Source organism: Lutra lutra, chromosome 13, assembly GCF_902655055.1.
Source record: "Lutra lutra chromosome 13, mLutLut1.2, whole genome shotgun sequence".
Taxonomy (NCBI): Eukaryota; Metazoa; Chordata; class Mammalia; order Carnivora; family Mustelidae; genus Lutra; species Lutra lutra.
This window is the reverse complement of record NC_062290.1, coordinates 64,618,961-64,637,704: the sequence shown is the minus strand read 5'-3', so window position 1 is coordinate 64,637,704 and position 18,744 is coordinate 64,618,961. Positions and strand designations below refer to the sequence as shown.

Sequence of the window (18,744 nt, the reverse complement as noted above, 5' to 3'; positions counted from 1 at the left end):
GAAAAAAGATTTCCTTGCACCTACTGAGAGAGACTCATCAGACTGTGACACTGACAAGCCATCTGTGTCAAACAGAAAATGGTCCCATGATGGACAAAGATGTCTAAGCAGGTAGATTAAGTGTTTATCAATGTTGTCTGTCACACCGCATACCTACGGTGATTCTCTGAGCAACTCTGAAATCTCCCATCACTCAGAGAAAGAGCATCTCCAAAAAGATTGACATCAAAAAGGCAGGAGAGCAGGGACTATTTCCACAAAGGGCATCACACATGAAGTTCAAAAGAAGTAATTCAAGGACTTTTATAACTCATCTGTATTGACATTATGCCTGATGATTCTACCGAATCTCAAACCATTCGTGGGTAGAGACTTAGGTCCGGACTATAAAGGTACTGATGTGAAGGAGTTTTAGGATTATCTGGCCCCACTGTCCAGACGAACAACTAATGGCCATCCTGCAGCAGTCACTTCACCTTTGGCCAGATTAGAAATGCTGTTTAGAAAAGGAGGGGTTGCTACAAACATATGGTTCAAGAAATATAACCTGCTGTAAAGCAGGAGCTGTTTCCAAGTTTTAAGACTACGCAGATCTGGGCTGAAGCCTTTATTTGCTGGTGCAAGACTCTGAGGCTCTTCCTGCCTCCATTCTAGGAGCCCATACAGAAACGGGGGCCAGAAACTCAAAGCGGTTTGAAATGCTGAGCCCCCCACAAGGAGAGCAGCTGTTCTGCAGACTTCCACAGTACTGCGACAGACTTTACAGGAATGAGAAATAAAGTTCTGTCAAACGCCCCCTCTGTCCCCCCAAAAAAGACTAAGCAGAAAGTCCATCCACTGTACTTCAATGGTCACAACGGAAAACTAAAACCTCATCTGGGCGGGGGGAGGGAGGGAGTCAAATTTCTTGGAACCTCACAACCTAGCTCCAGGTATAAATTCAAAAGGGAAGCATCATTGAAGATAGCTATCACTAACCCATGTGAACACCAGAGTGTCACCGAAGAGGCACAATGTGCTTCAGGAAGGAAGAGGGGGAAAAAAGCCTTTCAGAAGCTAAAACTAATTTAAATTATAAATAAATTAGCCACTGAGCAAACAAGAGATAAAATACATGCTTTATTTATTAATAAAGTCCATACACTTCACTCAGAACAACCTATTTACTCTTTTACATTTAGAATTTATTCCTATATTAGACACTGTTCCTATAGGTCTATTATCTCCTATTCTGGGAAAGAAGAGAAGCAATCTTAAAAGCTGGGGTCATCTATACTCAGGTTCATTGTCAAAGCACCTTAACAGTACTCAGAAGCAGCAGCTAAGAACCTGAGGTGGGAGAAGAAAAATTATTTTCAAAGAACCCAAAACACAAAGCAGAATGCAGCCATAAGCTCAGGGACGAAGCAACCACCGTTGAGAACATCAGGGTGTACACAACGCATTAGAAAAATCCCTTGTCGTTGGACCTGTGTTCTGGGCAACTGCAAGCCATTCAGCCTCTTCTGAGACCAGCTTCACTTGTAAAATCAGGATAATACTTCTTGCCACCAGACAGAACTGCCCTAAAGAGCTGAAAAACAATTTATGTAACAATAGCTGAAAAATCTAACACACTATACAATATGAAACACTAAGACAATATATTTAAATAAATTTCCATTTAAATGGCTAAATAAAAAATTAGCACTTCTCTTAATACGTAAAGAATTAAGTTACATGATACCACTGATCCCACAAAATGCCAGGGTTGTTTTCTAAACTAGTAGGAAAAAAAGAGAGAGAGCTTTAAAGCAAGAGATTTTAGCTGCCCTAGGAAACCAGATAGGGTATAAGCATTTCTTCTAATAGAAAACACATTTCAGGGCGCCTGGGTAGCTCAGTGGGTTAAGCCGCTGCCTTCGGCTCAGGTCATGATCTCAGGGTCCTGGGATCGAGTCCCGCATCGGGCTCTCTGCTCAGCAGGGAGCCTGCTCCCTCCTCTCTCTCCACCTGCCTCTCTCTCTACTTGTGATCTCTCTCTGTCAAATAAATAAATAAAATCTTTAAAAAAAAAAAAAAAAAAAGAAAACACATTTCAAAATGAGAAAAAATATTTTTAAATGAATATCCATACCTAAAAGATAACATGAAATATAATATACAACATGAAATATAATATCAATTATAGTATCGAGGAATATTTTTCAAACTATAGGTCATAATCACTAGTGGATAAAGAAGTCAATTCTGGGGGTGACTGGGTGGCTCAGTGGGTTAAAGCCTCTGTCTTCGGCTCAGGTCATGATCCCAGGGTCCTGGGATCGAGCCCCACATCAGACTCTCTGCTCAGAAGAGGGCCTGCTTCCCCCTCTCTGCCTGTCTCTCTACCTACTTGTGATCTCTCTCTCCCTGTCAAATAAATAAATAAAATCTTAAAAAAAAAAAAAAAAAAGAAGTCAATTCTGGCATTTTTTAAGGAAATCAGATAGAAAATATGAGAGTACCTCGCATTTAATAAAGGTAACTATTATTTCATACAACTTTGTTTTACTTAATCTGTATTATTACCATGTGTATACATACGCAAGTGCTAGGTCACAGTGTAAATCTCCTTCTTACGTGGAGCTGTGGTTAAAAACACCTAAAAGTCACTGATACGAAACAGATAAGCATGTGGCCTTCTAGATGGCAGCTAAGGTGTAAAAACAAGAAATTTAGAAGCAGCCAGTACTGAGAGTGGCCAGAAGAAAATAAGGAAAGGAAAGTAACCTCAGCTGGGATCAGGTTGAAGAGGGCAGTGTTTTTTAAAAAGTCATCAAGCATCAGTCCTTGAAGTAGGAAAGGTATAACAGCATTCTTTCTGGGAACCAAACAGGCTAACGGCTGGCGGAGCGGCGGGGGTGGGGGTCGCTACTGGAATTTAGTAGACTCTGCCCCATAAAACCTCTGACTTTAATCCTTACTTTTCTCATCTGTGAAGTGAAAGAACTAGGCTAGAAGATAAATTTTAAGATCCTACTCAACCTTAACATTTTCTGATTCTGGTAGAGTTTATAATAATTAAGCCATGACATGAGTACTTATTTTATAACTATAGTTTTAACTTTTTTTTTAAGATTTTTTATTTATTTATTTGTCAGAGAGAGAGAGGGAGAGAGAGCGAGCACAGGCAGACAGAATGGCAGGCAGAGGCAGAGGGAGAAGCAGGCTCCCTGATGAGCAAGGAGCCCGATGTGGGACTCGATCCCAGGATGCTGGGATCATGACCTGAGCAGAAGGCAGCTGCTTAACCAACTGAGCCACCCAGGCGTCCCTATAGTTTTAACTTTTAATTAAAAAATTAAATAACATCTTCCTAATAAATAATGGGTGTTTTTATATAAAAATCAAGGCTGGGTGGCTACAGCTACATATGGACATCTCTCAATTTTGCCTACTGAAAAGGTTTTGTGGGCTGGGTCAGAATTACCCTTAGGCAAACTAAACTATGCAGCTATTCACCTGGAAGTAATCATGAAAAACCCACAAGGATTTGAATAACCAGAAGGAGTTAAATAACCTCCTTATAATTTCCTCAGTACTGGGGCACCTGGATGGCTCAGTGGTTTAAAGCCTCTGCCTTCAGCTCAGATCATGATCTCAGGGTCCAGGGAGCCTGCTTCCCTTCCTCTCTCTCTGCCTACTTGTGATCTCTGTCAAATAAATAAATACATACATACATACATACATACATAAATAATTTCCTCGGTACCACGGCCCACTTAAAAGTTAAAAAAAAAAAATACAATAGCCATTGAGGTATGCCCAATTGTTAAACTCACTACAATCAGTAGTAAGTGTTCTATACATAAAAGATTAATGTCCTAAAATATCCTTCTGTCTTCTTCCATTGTAGGATTAGCCATTTTAGCTTAACCACTTACGTAAATTTAGGTAAAGGTACCAACTGCTTCCTTAATGTTTTCCCATTATTGCACCAATTTCCTGGCCTGAACTTGGCCACCTGTCCCAGTCTTCATGTTCCCTGGCTGGCTCCTCAGCCTGCATGCTCCTTTCTACTGGTAAGCTCTTCCCTGGTCTGTGCCCACTTCCTTATGCTTAAAGCCTGTTATCTGCAAAAACGTTGGTTGCAGGTCCTCAAACAGACGAACAAAATGAATTTCATACCTGCAAGGGAGTTACTCTGACTGGGCATAGGGTACATATTATCTTACGAGGTGGTGTTCCTAGAAAGATGTATATTCTACTATAGAGATGTCATATGTGAGGCTGCCTCTGAGACTAGATGGAAACTGTTCTACTTCCAAGCAGAAGATCTCTATCTCTTTCAATTAAGGGATGAAAAATGAGAGCAGAGAAATGTCTAAAACAGGACTGGAAAGAGCTACTACCATCAAAAGAGTAAGAACAAATCAACAGACCAAGCCAATCAATCAATCACTGACAACTATTTTGACTCTGAACATCTTTATAGAACAGTCCTGAACAAAAACACTAAAAAGAACTAAATCTCTACTAAAGTAGACATACACACACACACCCAGTACTTCATCATGCCATACCATGAGCACAAAGCAAGAGAAGGAGCACATAACATCTCTTGTCTGTTCTCTCTGCAAGTCCATATCACTCATCACTTCTTTCCTGTTCTGCAGACCCACATCTACTTTGGAAAACATGTACTTCCCAATCAAATCACTCTGACTGAAATGGATGGACACATGTCAACCCAAGTGACCAACATGTAGAAACAGAGCAAATGCCAAGTTTTGCTAAATTCACATTTTACTAAACTTGTCTTGTGCCAATTCTCACCACCTTTAAAATATATCAAGTAAATTATCAGACATTAATTTTACCATATACCACCCAAACAGCCAATTTTGAATCATAATCCTGAAAAAGGTGCGATCCTGATTTTCAAAACTCCCTATGGGTATTAATGCTGATTAAACCATATTACTACTATTCAGTGAAAGACCTGAATATGTATTTGAGGGCTGAATAAAACCTGGGACCAGAAAACACACAGTGAAAATATGTGTGAGCAAGGAAGAAAGTGCAAATCTCTATAAAATAAGTGTTTTAAACTATCCACTAAGGGGAAATTAGGGATGTGAAGATCCATTTGGGCTATAATGTCCTGAAGTCAGCATTAAAGCTTTTAGAATAAACTATGCAAAAAGCAAACACCGCGGGGAAATGAGAGGTTGAGAATGGGAATAAATAAACAGGAAGAAACAAACATAACGGTGTCAATGATGTCAGTATTGTTGCTCTTCACCCCATACCGTGTGAAAATTGGACAGACAATGCTGTCCAGCTACAAAACCCACCTTACTGAAAGCTGAATATGAGTGAAAAAATAAAACAACAACAGGTCAGTCTGTGCAAATGGGATTTCTAAAAATATTTTACTCATTACATAATAATTACTATATCTCAAATTCTGGATTTTCCTTACATGGAAATACGTGCAAAGTTTTTACATAAAAATGCAAGTTAAGAAAAAGAGAAACTTATTAACACTAGTAGAAAGTATAATGGTAGAAGAATTCAGAATAAAAGTATTTTTGAGGAATAAAACTGGCACTTAGGACAAAATATATAAAACTGTCAATAAAAATAAAGGGAGAGGTAAACCTAAAAAAATTATACATGGATTCTCATTCTAAAATATAATACTTTAACTTAAATAGCTATGATATTATATCAACATAAGAGAAAAATTAATACAAACACCGTTAAAAAAATATAGAAGGCACATACAAAATACCTAGAATCAGGTTAAAAGATCCCTCTCTACAATATAATACTGTTGATGATTAACTTCCAAGAAAATGCATCCCTTTCCCTCAATCAACTCACCCAACATTTTCTGCATCTTCATCACACTCAGCTTTATATTTGCAAGGTCCACACTTGGAGTGTTTTCTGTGAACTTCTGCCCCTGACCCCTCCTCTTCTGTTTAAAAAGAAAAATTAAATTTTCAAGCAAAAGTTGGGTTCCTTTCCAGATAAGCTTCACGTTTTCAGCAGCCATTATCCTATATCTAAGGAAAATATACCTGAGCTCTTGAAAATAATTACTTCCAAAATCTATCAATGCTTGGGCCCCAAAATGTTGCCAATACAGAGTACAACATAATCTATGAGGAAAATAAGTATTGGTACTAGCAAAACAATCCCTTAACCTATGTACAAAGGTGCAATATAGGTTTTGACAATTGCCTTTAGAAGAATTATCACATAACATTAAATAAGAAAGAGAAAATAAAACATGGGTAATAAATTTGGTCCAGTGATTACCCTACTGAAATAGTGTGTGTGATGCTGGTCAGCAAATAAATGATTAAATGCAGTAGAGTATAACCACTTCTTCACATCAGTTTCAAACCTGCCTTTCTTACTCTATTAACAACTAATTCCAGAATAAAAAATATATATATTTATCTCCAAATCTGTGAAAGGAAAGGGGTCTCCTTATGAAAGACTTGCCTCTTTTCCTACTTTGCCATTTAGCACAGCCATAAGTACCCAGAATACAGAAGTGTGTGGGTCTCCTACGATCCACACCTCTAAGTCCCCAACTCCTATCCCACATTTAAGGGCTTTTACATTTGTGGGGCTCATCAAGAATGGATCCTACCCTGATCGTTTCAAACTGGGCAGGGAGCTCTGTTCTGAGAGCAATTTAGGGATTCAGCTTTCTCAAGGGATCTCCCATTCTGGATTTGGAAAAGAACACCTTATTCAGGGGGTGTCAATTAGTAAAGAAGATAGGAAAAGGAAAAATCCATAAACCTAAAATGTCTCAGTTTGGTAATACTTCCAAACTTTCCATTTTTTAGTGTCTGCCTACACTTTAAGTAGAAATCTTGCCCCAAATTCTTATGAACACTCCCCGATTCCAGGGAATCCTATGTATTTCTGAGGCTTTGGTATGGACACCCCGAGCTCCCTTAAGTTTATGTACTAATCTGAACAAAGCAGTTGGCCTTTCTAAATTCATACTCCCTAAAGAGAAATTGTCCACCTTATATCCTCGGAGTAAGACATCCAGTATTTACACTATTTACACAAATCTTGACACAAACCTTGACATACACAAAACTTCCACTTCTTTTGTATAAGAACAATTTCCTTACTGAATATCTGACCACAGGGATTAGACTACATGATCTCTCTTAAAATCCTTTCCAGCTCTCAGGTATAGAATTGATGGCCTGATGGTCCTTCAGAAGAGATCATGAAGCCTCTGCTTGAACATGTCTATTTAAATCATACCTTATTATGGGATATAGCTTTAATTTTTTTCCCCTCTGAAACTGTCATCCCATTTCTTCTATTCCCTAAAGTGACCTTTGAAGTGCCTTCCAACTCTGACATTTTAGGATTCTATGAAATGTGGAAGTCTGAAGTAAGGTTTCGATAGTATCGAAAGGATCACGATTGTAATTTTCATCTGTTTAAGTGTGAATTTTACTAGAGTAAGTTTTCTTTGAGTGGATCTCCACAGTACCAACAGCATTATTTTGCATACCGTGGATACTAAGTATGACAGCTTCATTAGAGTTGACATAAATTAATCATTCTTAATTCTGATAATTTAGAGTAAACTCTTGTTAAATGCTATTACCAGATGTTACTTTTTTAAACAGAAGTGATTTATATATCTGTAAAATAAAATTTCAAAACACAGATTCTACTACAGTTATTCTGCAAGCCTTCTCTTTGCCATGCACAACTCGCTCCAGAGTTTTATAATCCTGAAGCTTGAAAATTCCTTAAGAGCAAAAATTTGTAAGCAAGGGGTGAGAGATTCACCAATACTCTGGTGCAACCCAAAATCACCTGTGGGGATGATCCCAAGGAGAAGGCACTTTGGTGCAATCTCAATTTTAACAGGAGTTACATTTCCACTTTTTGTGTCAACAAAACTTTAGCGAAAATAACCGCATGATACAAAGTGCCTAGGGTTGCGAGTGATGGCTAAGAGTTTCTTTCTGGAGTAAGGAAAATGTTCTAAAATTGACTGCAGTGATGAATGCATAACTCTATGTACCAAAAGCCACTGCACTGTTATGTGAATTTTACCTCAATAAAGCTGTTCAAAACAGAAAATGACAGAAAACAAACGTCCTTTAAGGGGTACTTGAAACTTACCTCCTTCTCCAGATCCAGAGCCATTATCTGAGAATAAAAACAAACAGTGAATAGAAATATATTTTGCTGGAAATTTCATCTTATCCAATGGTAAAATTTCCTATCAAAAATCAAACTGTGATGGGGTGCATGGGTAGCTCAGTCAGTTGAGCCTCTGACTCTTGGTTTCAGCTCAGGTCACGATCTCAGGGTTGTGAGATCGAGCCCTGCATTGGGCACCATGCTCATTAGGGAGTCTGCTTGAGATTCTCTCTCTCCCCCACTCTGCCTCTCCCCCAAACCCCCACTCACACATGTTTGGGCGCTCACTCGCTCTCTTGCTCTCTAAAATGAATAAATAAATCTTTTAAAGAAATCAAACTGTGATAGGAATGCTCATGTAGCCTTTCTGTTATTATTTTTTTTTTAATATGGAACTAAACTGTTCCTATATACCTGTTCCATGTCTTTTTCCAAACAGAAATTCCTTGGACACACGATCATCTATACCTCATACATCTGTTGTAGCCCATTTAGGAAATATGCAGGTGCCTTGCACAGAGTAAAGGCCAACAAACACTGTAAAGTAAATGGCTAGATAAAAGTAATTTTAATTAACTCACTTAAAAGGAAAAAAAATTAATTTTGTTAAAGCTTGAGAGGAATAATGAATAAACTACTTTTATTAGAAAGGGAGGAAAAGAGCTTTAGGTCTTGCTCCAAAAATCCTAATGAAATCTGTGGACAAAGGCCAAAAGCCAAAAGGTAAGAAAAAGCCTCAAGGCTTAAAAGGGAAGAACTTCAGAGCTGAGGTTTTCAAATTACTGCTAAAATTAGCTTCATCTAGGAAACTTAACCAGAAGCACTCTCACCAAGGTGTAGGTGAGACATTCATCACTAATGAAATTAAAGAGTCTCCCTCAATATTACCAGCAAGAAGTCAGCCTAAAATGTAATTAATATGAAATATTTATTTTATAAATCCTTAAAAGGCCAACATATGGTATAGAGCATGTTACAAAGAGGGTAATGCTATAGTATCATCAGCATGATATAGTAAAAAGCAGAGATGGCAAGTGATGCACTTGACACATTTTATCCAGCACTTTCGGGGAGGATGGGGGAGAGACATCCTTAAGAACCCACTTCACGGGGCACCTGGGTGGCTCAGTGGGTTAAGCCGCTGCCTTCGGCTCAGGTCATGATCTCAGGGTCCTGGGATCGAGTCCCGCATCGGGCTCTCTGCTCAGCAGGGAGCCTGCTTCCCTCTCTCTCTCTCTCTCTGCCTGCCTCTCTGTCTACTTGTGATCTCTCTCTGTCAAATAAATAAATAAAATCTTAAAAAAAAAAAAATTAAAAAAAAAAAAAAAGAACCCACTTCAGCTCTTCACAGAGTTCCCCAGAATGGGAGATAATGCCCTTCATAATATCACTCCTTCCCCTTTAATCTCCTTCAGATAACGATCGAATTCCCAAAACATGGTAGAAACAGGAGGAACTAGAAAAATACATATTTTTTGTAATGTCTACTGTAAAATCTTCATGGGGTTTTATAAAGTCTTAAATTGTATTCAATTTTGATTGATCATAAACAATTACATCTGAGTAAATAAGGAGGAAAAGAAAGATTGGAAGAGCAGAAAAAAAACAAGAAAGAAGGGAACTCAATTTAAAATTGTTTTAGGACCAAACTTTTCTTAGGAAAACACTCCCTTTTTCCTTCTATTCTAAATACATTGACTGGGTACATATTAAGTGCTAGGCAACACAATAAATGCTAGGAATAAACTGATAAATAAGGAAGCCCCAGTGCATGAGATACTCATGCCCAACCAGTTTTCAAACCATCCCCATACCTTCCCTTCCCTTAGTGCCCTTAAAAATTCTTTAAAAAAATTAAATATCATGACTCCCCCGATAATGAGATTGAATTCTTCTTGTAGATTATATTTTCATTGCACATGTGCCTTCCACCATCCACACAACTCCACCCCTACCCAGGGACTAGGCTGTACCTCCCCAGGCAGGGCATACTGCCTTCCTGCTGAGAAGCAACTGCTCTGGCAGGAGACACATGTGTCAGAGAAACGAAACGCTAGGATATATACTGAGAGATAGGCACAAAGTATGAACAAACTCTGCCAGGAGATGCCACGGAAGAAAAACTACGAAGGGTAAAAGGGTAAAGCTCAACCTTAAAGCATACGACAGGAGATTTCAAGTAAACAAAAGAGAACGTTATTTCTAGCACAGGGACCAGGACTAATAAAAAGACCAAATGAGATGAACAACACTGGCCCACCGAGCAACTAACAAGACCAATATAGCAGCTCACAGCTTAGCTGATTCAATCTTCATTTAACAATCCCGAGATGACATCCATTTAACAGTTTAAGTAACTGGGGCTCAGAGGGTCTAAGTGACTTATCCAAGGTCATACAATAAGAAAGAGCTGGAAGTTAACACCCAGTCTTTTAACCTGTGCTGTGCTTTTTCCAATCTACCATCCTGCTTCTAATCTGGGATTATAAAGGGTTCTGTATTCTTTTTTAGTTTCTAAACCAAGTCTGTGAAACACAAGGTACTTAGAGAAATAGACAAGAATCACAATAAACAATAGTCTATTAGGCCAAGAATACAATCATTTCTCCAAGCACCTAATTATCTGGTATAGGGAAAAGAATTTGTCTTTGTCCAAAGACAGGTTTGGTTTTTGTCTCAGCTTCTGAAAGGTAATCTATATCATACCTGATAGAAGTGTCATGTTTAGTAGGGAGGGCACTGACCACATCAGATCTTAAGGTGGGGTTGGCCACACACAACAGTCCTACGGTGAAGGCTGGTCAAGCCACAAGGACCAACCATGTAATTTAGAGTAGGGGGACTTTCAGTCATGTGGTACCAGTGGACCTGGAGTTGGAGATCAACCACTTAGACAATGGATCATTCATGCTTATATAATGGAGCCCCAGTAAAAATTCTGAACACAGGCACGGTAACATAAAGGGAAAGTAAAAAAATACACTGTATCATATAAGAAATGTCTATACCTTTACTGCTAATCTTCATACAGTAATTCAAATTACAATACATCACCTGCATCCCTGCCCCGAAATACAAATGCAAGTAAGAAACTTACATCCATGCCTTCCAAAAATAATCGCTACCGATTCAGGAAGGAAAAGAGAAGGAAGAAATACAAAAAAACTGGAGGAATATAGGTGACAAAGACTGGCAGACAGAAGAGAGAAGATATAAAAAGAGACAAGCTTGGAAAGAGACACATCCTGGGATGCCACTAATGGCTTTCTATGGATAGTCTCCACCCCTCCCCCGCACCAAGAAAATAAAAATCAACAAAACAGATCCCATATCATTTCTCACGCCAAATCTTGTTCTATCTAATATTTAAACCATAAGGCAAAAGATATGCAAAGTCCCCATGAAAATGGCAATAAGCATTAACAATGTACAGGATGTAACACAATATTCGACCATCTGGGGTTAAAAAGCAACAACATGAAATGCTGACAAAAAAGAGCTCCCCACACAAATGATCCATACAGTAGTTCTGGGAATACACCTCTGACTGGAAATTTCCTTTTAGAAACCATGGTGGAATCATTTCTAAAGTTTACTCAGAAAAATAGCACACATACCAGAGTAGCATGGGCCTCTTGCTACTACTGTTATCTCTTTCTGGTGCTTACAAGCAGCCCTTCTGAGAAAGCATTCATTTTGGTAAGTGTCCCCATTTGATCCACAGACAGGAATGTAATTTGTATGACACTGCAAAATAAACAAAAATAAATTTTCAAAACTAGGCATGAATATTAATAGTTTATTTCATATTCATGAATGTAATACTATAGTATTGTGACTTAGTTCTACTCCAGAATAGTTTGTTCTTTTATTTGGGTTTTTTTTTTTTTAAAGAGAATTATACCACTTTCTCACAACTTTTTTCACATTTATAATGAAAATAATTATCAACTATCCACAAAAATGAGAATGAAAATCCCATGCTACCTACTTCATCTGCTTGTTACAAAGATCAAGTGAGGTAAGAGGGAAATTCTTGGCAATGTTTGTAATAAGCTAAGAAGCACTAACTATATAACGTCATTTTATTACTATCAAAATTCATTTATTCAATACCTGTGGAATGCGAAGTCCCAAGGTAAACACTATAGAAAACAGGTCCACCTCCAAGTCCACCAGCATCCATGTGACTATGGACTAGTATCATCACCGTTTTCCCCCCTGTAACATGGTAATTATAATAGCCATCCACCTAATAAAGTTGTTATGAGGAATAAGAGAAATCCATCTTTACATTTATATCTGGTCATAGTAAATTCCCAATAAGTATTAGCTGGTTTTGCTATGCTCTCATCATTTCTGAGTCTTAGGTAGTTGCCCAGAGTCATAGCCAAGAATAGGAAACCTCTGATTTCCTACTCTAGGATGTGTGATGTACTCTAACCACTACACACTCAAGTTATTCAGCAGTGTCATTGTGTCACTCAGTGGTAGTGAACAGGAGGTTCACTAGTGCAAGCTATGACCCCAAAATCCAACCTAACAAGCACATACCTAGGAGTGAGCATGAGATGGAAGATGCAGACCTACTGTTCTCTCAGTCTGTGTCTGGGGGGTCTCTCTTAGGAATGTCTCATTTTGTTATGGGCAAATGAAGGGATTTGGACAATTTTAACATGTGACTTCTAACATGGGCACTGACTTAACCCAAGATCCTGACTCTACCTGAGGTCTGCTGCCTCCTCACTGCCATCCACACTGGGGGAAAGAACTCTCCCCTATACCTTCTATTTACCTGGAAGAACATGATCCAAAGTAATTCAGAAAGGTGCAAAGTGCACAGCTCTGGAGCCACATCCATGCAAGCATTTGTTGTGTACCTACTGTGTGTCAGGAACTGTGCTAAATACAATAAATAAGAGAGTAACAACAAGGTTGGGACAGTCGATATTACCTGCCATCCTGACTAGGCCCCAGGGTGCCCAGATTCAATATTATTTCTGGATGCTCTATGACAGTTTTCTGGATGAATTTCCATTTGAATCAATGGACTGAGTCAATGTTGGTGGGACCATCCAATACACTGAGGGCTTAAGTAGAACAAAAAAGGGGAGGAAAGGAGAATGGCTCTCCCTGCCTGATTTGGGACATGGGTATTCTCCTGGTTCTGTGGCCTTCGGATTGGGACTGGAACTATACTACCAGTTTTCCTGGATCTCCAGCTTCCAAAGAGTGGATCATGGGACTTTTCAGCCTCCATAATCAAGCAAATCAATCCCTTATAATATAAACACTCCCCCTCCATACCCCCCCATATACATATACCATATATATTTCCTATTGGTTCTATATCTCTGGAGAACCCTAATACAAAGATCTTATAAGAAGGCATGACATCTAGCAAGAACAGATACTAATAAATTCAGGAAAAAAGACAATCCAGAGCACTCCAGGGAGAAGAACAAATTTGAAGAAAGAAAAAAGGGTAATAGTCATAGGTCCTCCTCTCTGTACATAACTCAAGTGTTTTGTTCTGGGTTTTCTGGGGGTTTTTTTTTGCAGATTTATTTATTTGAGAGAAAGCGAGGGAGAGCACAAGTGGGAGGGGCAGAAGGAAAGGGAGAGAGTCTTAAGCAACTCCACACTTAGCACGGACCAAAACATGGGGCTCAATCTCATGACCCTGAGATAATGACCTCAGCCAAAACCAAGAGTCAGATGCTTAGCTGGCTGTGCTACCCCTATAACCCACGTTTTAAAGGAAAAATGCAATTTTGATAATTTTTCTCGGTACAAAATAAAAGTTGCTTTGTTTATGTAATAGCTCTTATTAGCAGACTGAAAAAAACAATTTTAGACTTTATTTAAAATCCTGTTATTATCCTTTAAAATGTGTTAAATTATATACCAGAAAGCTCATATTAACACTAAAAGCATGCTGAATCACAAGCAAGTTTTTTAAATGGAATTGAAAGATACTGCTAAAGCACCCAGCAGAGAAATGTTTAATGGACATATGAGGTGATTTTTCTTCAACTGGCAATAACCTAACTCTAACTTGAACAGATTTATAAATTATAAGGAGGCAGAGTAGTCAAAGGAAAGTTCATTCAGCAGCAGGATTAAATCAGGCTGTAAGCCCTTAGGCAGTTTGCTCCTACAGGGCAAGCAACTTGTCTTCAAACATCTTTATATCCTCAGCGTCTAGCACTGAGCACAAAGCAAGCACTGGATAAATGTCTAGTGATCTCAACTCCTAACTTTTATTTCTCTTCCCTTCTTTGCCACCAGGTAAGAATGCTAAGGATTCAGACAGATCATGAGAGGATTTTCTAGCTGTTCAAATACATTTAAAAAGGTCCAAAAGGCTACTTTTTATAATCTTAGAGTTGGAGGGAAAGACTTTCAACTAATGAAAAGCAGAATCCTAAAAACAAAAATAGAAAAATATGGTATGAAAATTCAAAATGTCTTTATATCAAAAATTATTAAAAATGAAAATGACACTAACTTCTTTAACATTTTTTTAATCTGTATAAACTAAAAAGGAACCTAAGACAAATATTTTGAGTGATTTAGTACTGAAAAGAGAAATAAAAACACCTACAATTGACTCTTAAACATGGGGATTTGGCTCCAAAAATTCATGCATAACCTGACTCTCCCAAATCTTAATACCTACTGTTGACAAGAAGCCTTACCAATAACATAGTCAATTAACACATATTTGGTTTGTTACATGTATGATATGTTGTATTTTTACAATAAAATAGGCTAGAGAAAAGAAAATGGTATTAAGAAAATCATCTAAGGGACGCCCATGCAGCTCAGTTGGTTAAGCAGCTGCCTTCGGCTTGGGTCATGAGCCCAGGGTCCTGGGATGGAGTCCTGCATCGGGCTCCTTGCTTAGCAGGGAGCCTGCTTCTCTCTCTGTCTCTGCCTGCCACTCTGCCTGCTTGTGCTCTCTCTCTGACAAATGAATGAATAAAATCTTTAAATAGATAGGTAGGTAGGTAGGTAGGTAGGTAGGTAGATAGATAGGAAGGAAGGAAGGAAGGAAGGAAGGAAGGAAGGAAGGAAGGAAGAGAAAGAAAGAAAGAAAGAAAGAAAGAAAGAAAGAAAGAAAGAATAAAGAGGTTGCCTGGATGGCTCAGTTAAGCATCTGCCTTTGGTATAGGTCATGGTCCCAGGGTCCTGAGATCGAATTCTACATCATGCTCCCTGCTCAGCAGGGAACCTGCTTCTCCCTCTACCCCTCCCCTTGCTTGTGCTTTCTCTCTCTCTCTCAAATGAATAAATAAAAATCTTAAAATAAAAAAAAGAAAATCATATAAAAGAGAAAATATATTTACAGTACTGTACAATAATAAATCCATGTATAAGTAGACCCACACAGTTCAAGCCTGTGCAGTTCAAGATCAACTACATACACTTGTATAACACATAATATTTCTAGAAGGTAATACAAAGTAACAAATGTTGCCTTTGAGAAGAGCAATTAGTAATCTGGAGTGAAAGGAAGACATTTTTTCTTTTCTTTTCTTTTCTTTTTTTTTTTTTTAAAGATTTTATTTATTTATTTGACAGAGAGAGAGAGACAGAGATCACAAGCAGGCAGAGAGGCAGGCAGAGGCAGAGAGAGAAGCAGGCTCCCCACTGAGCAAGGAGCCCAATGCGGGGCTCGATCCCAGGACCCTGAGATCATGACCTGAGCTGAAGGCAGCGGCTTAACCCACTGAGCCACCCAGGCGCCCCCATTTTTTCAATATATTATAGATCTTCTTATATAATGTTCAAGTTGTTTAATATGGGCATAGTACTCTTTTAAAAAACATAACAATAGTACCTACATCACAGGTTCTCATAAGAGTTTATGAGTTATAGAGGAATATATATATATATATGTATATATGTGTGTGTATGTGTGTATATATTTAGAACCATTAATGGATATAATGCTCAGCATAAGCAATATATAAATATTCAAATAGTACACTCTTATATAGTATCCGCACATTCATACTCACATACATACATATGTCTACAATTCATACAAGGGAAAAAGAAAATACTCCAAAAAATGGGCAAAGATTATGAAATATTGATTCACAAAAAAAAAGGTCAATATATGGCACATTTTCAATTTCTCTAATAATCAAATGAAAAATTTTTTAAAGATTTTATTTATTTATTTGACAGAGATCACAAGTAGGCAGAGAGGCAGGCGGGGGTGGGGGGAAGCAGGCTCCCTGCTGAGCAGAGAGCCCGATGTGAGGCTCGATCCCAGGACCCTGGGATTATGACCTGAGCCAAAGGCAGAGGCCTTAACCCACTGAGCCACCCAGGCATCCCAAAAAATGAAAATTTTTTTTTTTAAATTTTTTCCTGGGGCACCTGGGTGGCTCAGTGGTTAAAGTCTCTGCCTTCGGCTCAGGTCATGATCCCAGGGTCCTGGGATCGAGCCCCACATCGGACTCTCTGCTCAGCGGGGAGACTGCTTCCTCCTCTCTCTCTGCCTGCCTCTCTGCCTACTTCTGATTTCTGTCTGTCAAATAAATAAATAAAATTTTTTCCTTGCAGATTCACAAAATTTAAAAGTATTAACAAAAATCCACTATCAGGAGGCCAAGGGGAAACAAGCACATCAGATATACTGATTGCTATTGGTGAGAATGTTATCTACCCATGAGCATCCCACTGCTCAACAATTCCACATCAAAGAATTTAACCTAGAGAAATTTAAGACAGTTGAAAGAGGGAACAGCTTCAGTCTTCCCAATACAGAGGTGACTAAAACACCAATAAGAAACCCATAATCTTTCTGGCTTAAAAACCAAAGGACAGAGTTCAAGGCAACCTCAGAGCCACTAAAAAGAGAGAAAACCCCAGAAAGGAAAGAGTCAGAAGGGACTCTGAGATTCGGTATATAAATTCCTATCAAATTTCTGGCTGACTCCCAAACCACTCATGGGATATATTCCAAGTAGCCCAGCTAAGGTTAAAAGTAATGAATTAATATTTGTGTTGCTTTCCACAACAGGGATACAGCATTCTGTAGTTTGAGGTCAGCCAACTTAACTGTTTCAAAAATAACAATACTCTTCAGGGGAACATGACAGATTTCAAACACTAAAATATATCACTGACATGTTAGGATAAATTCAAAATTACTCTAATACAAGGAAAAAGGAAAACACAATCCATTCTCAAATGAAAAATCAAGAGATGATCCCTGAGATGTTTCAGATGAAAGTAGCAAAGATTTTAAAGCAGCAATAGTATCTATACTCAAGGAAACTATGCTTGTAATGAACGAAAAGACAGGAAATCTCAGTCAAGAAATCAAAACTAGAGGGGTGCCTGGGTGGCACAGTTAGCTGAGCGTCTGACTCTTGGTTTCAGCTCAGGTCATGATCTTAGCGTCATAAGTTTGAGTTCTGCATCAGGATCCACGCTCGGTGTAGAGTCTGCTTGAGATTCTCTCTCCCTCTCTCTCTGGCCCTCACACCAACCATTGTTTTCTCTCTAAAATAAATTTTAAAATCTTACAAAAAAATCAAAACTATAAAGTCTAGGGGTGCCTGGGTGGCTCAGTGGGTTAAAGCCTCTGCCTTTGGCTCGGGTCATGATCTCAGGGTCCTGGGATCGAGCCCTACATCGGGCTCTCTGCTCAGCAGGGAGCCTGCTTCCCTTCCTCTCTCTCTGCCTGCCTTTCTGCCTACTTGTGATCTCTGTCTGTCAAATAAATAAATAAAATCTTTAAAAAAAACCAAACAAACTATAAAGTCTAGAAATAAAATATCTGAGAGGTGCCTGGGTGACTCAGTTAAACATCCAAGCTCTCGATTTCAGCTCAAGTTATGATCTCAGGGTTATGGGATCGAGCCCCGCATTTGGGCTCTGCACTGGGTGTGGAGCCTGCTTAAGATTCTCTCTCTCTCTCTCTCTTCCCTTTCTCTGCCCCCCCACCAAAAAAAAAAATCTAAAAATAAAAACTCACTGGATAGACTGAATGGAGAGGACAAAAGAAGGGATTAGGGAACCTGAAGATAGATCATAAAAAATTATCTAATGTGAAGACCAGAAACAAGAAAACTCCATGAGGGCTGAGTTACACTATGTACACCAATAACTTCTTTTAAGGAAAGAAGCCCGCTTTAGCTGTTATCCCTTTTATGAGGATCTGGGGTGCAGGCAGGGAAGCCAGACACAACACACTAGCCGGAACATTCACTGCATGAGTAACCATGCAGGGGTGGGCACAAGGTCAGCTGAAGCCATGTCAAAGGTGACTATTGTCAGTAACAGTGGATTATAAAGTCTCTTTTGACTATGAAGAGCTTGTCCAGATAGACAATAGTGTAAGCCCCTACTCTTCCTCTGATGGTTTATAGTTTTCAGAGAGATTTCATATGCAAGCTCTCTGATTCTGATTCTCATTACAATATCATAAAAAAAGGAGAGAAAACGTGCCTTCTCTTTTCAGATGGATCATACACGAACTTCCTGACGTTACAGGGTTACTAGAAATACTGACTGTCCTATGCTTTTGTTCCTAATCTCTGTACCATTTCC

General features: G+C 38.8%; 1 protein-coding gene across 1 annotated transcript in view; it reads right to left on the bottom strand.

Annotated features, from left to right (window-relative positions):
* Positions 1-18,744, bottom strand: part of TMEFF1 (transmembrane protein with EGF like and two follistatin like domains 1) — an 88,564-nt gene that overhangs the window by 40,966 nt on the left and 28,854 nt on the right. Inside the window, exons 3-5 of the mRNA XM_047700291.1 lie at positions 11,787-11,916; positions 8,149-8,175; positions 5,851-5,947 (exon numbers count right to left, since the gene is read on the bottom strand). Coding sequence (XP_047556247.1) covers positions 5,851-5,947; positions 8,149-8,175; positions 11,787-11,916 — 254 coding nt within the window. The remainder of the gene's footprint in view (positions 1-5,850; positions 5,948-8,148; positions 8,176-11,786; positions 11,917-18,744) is intronic.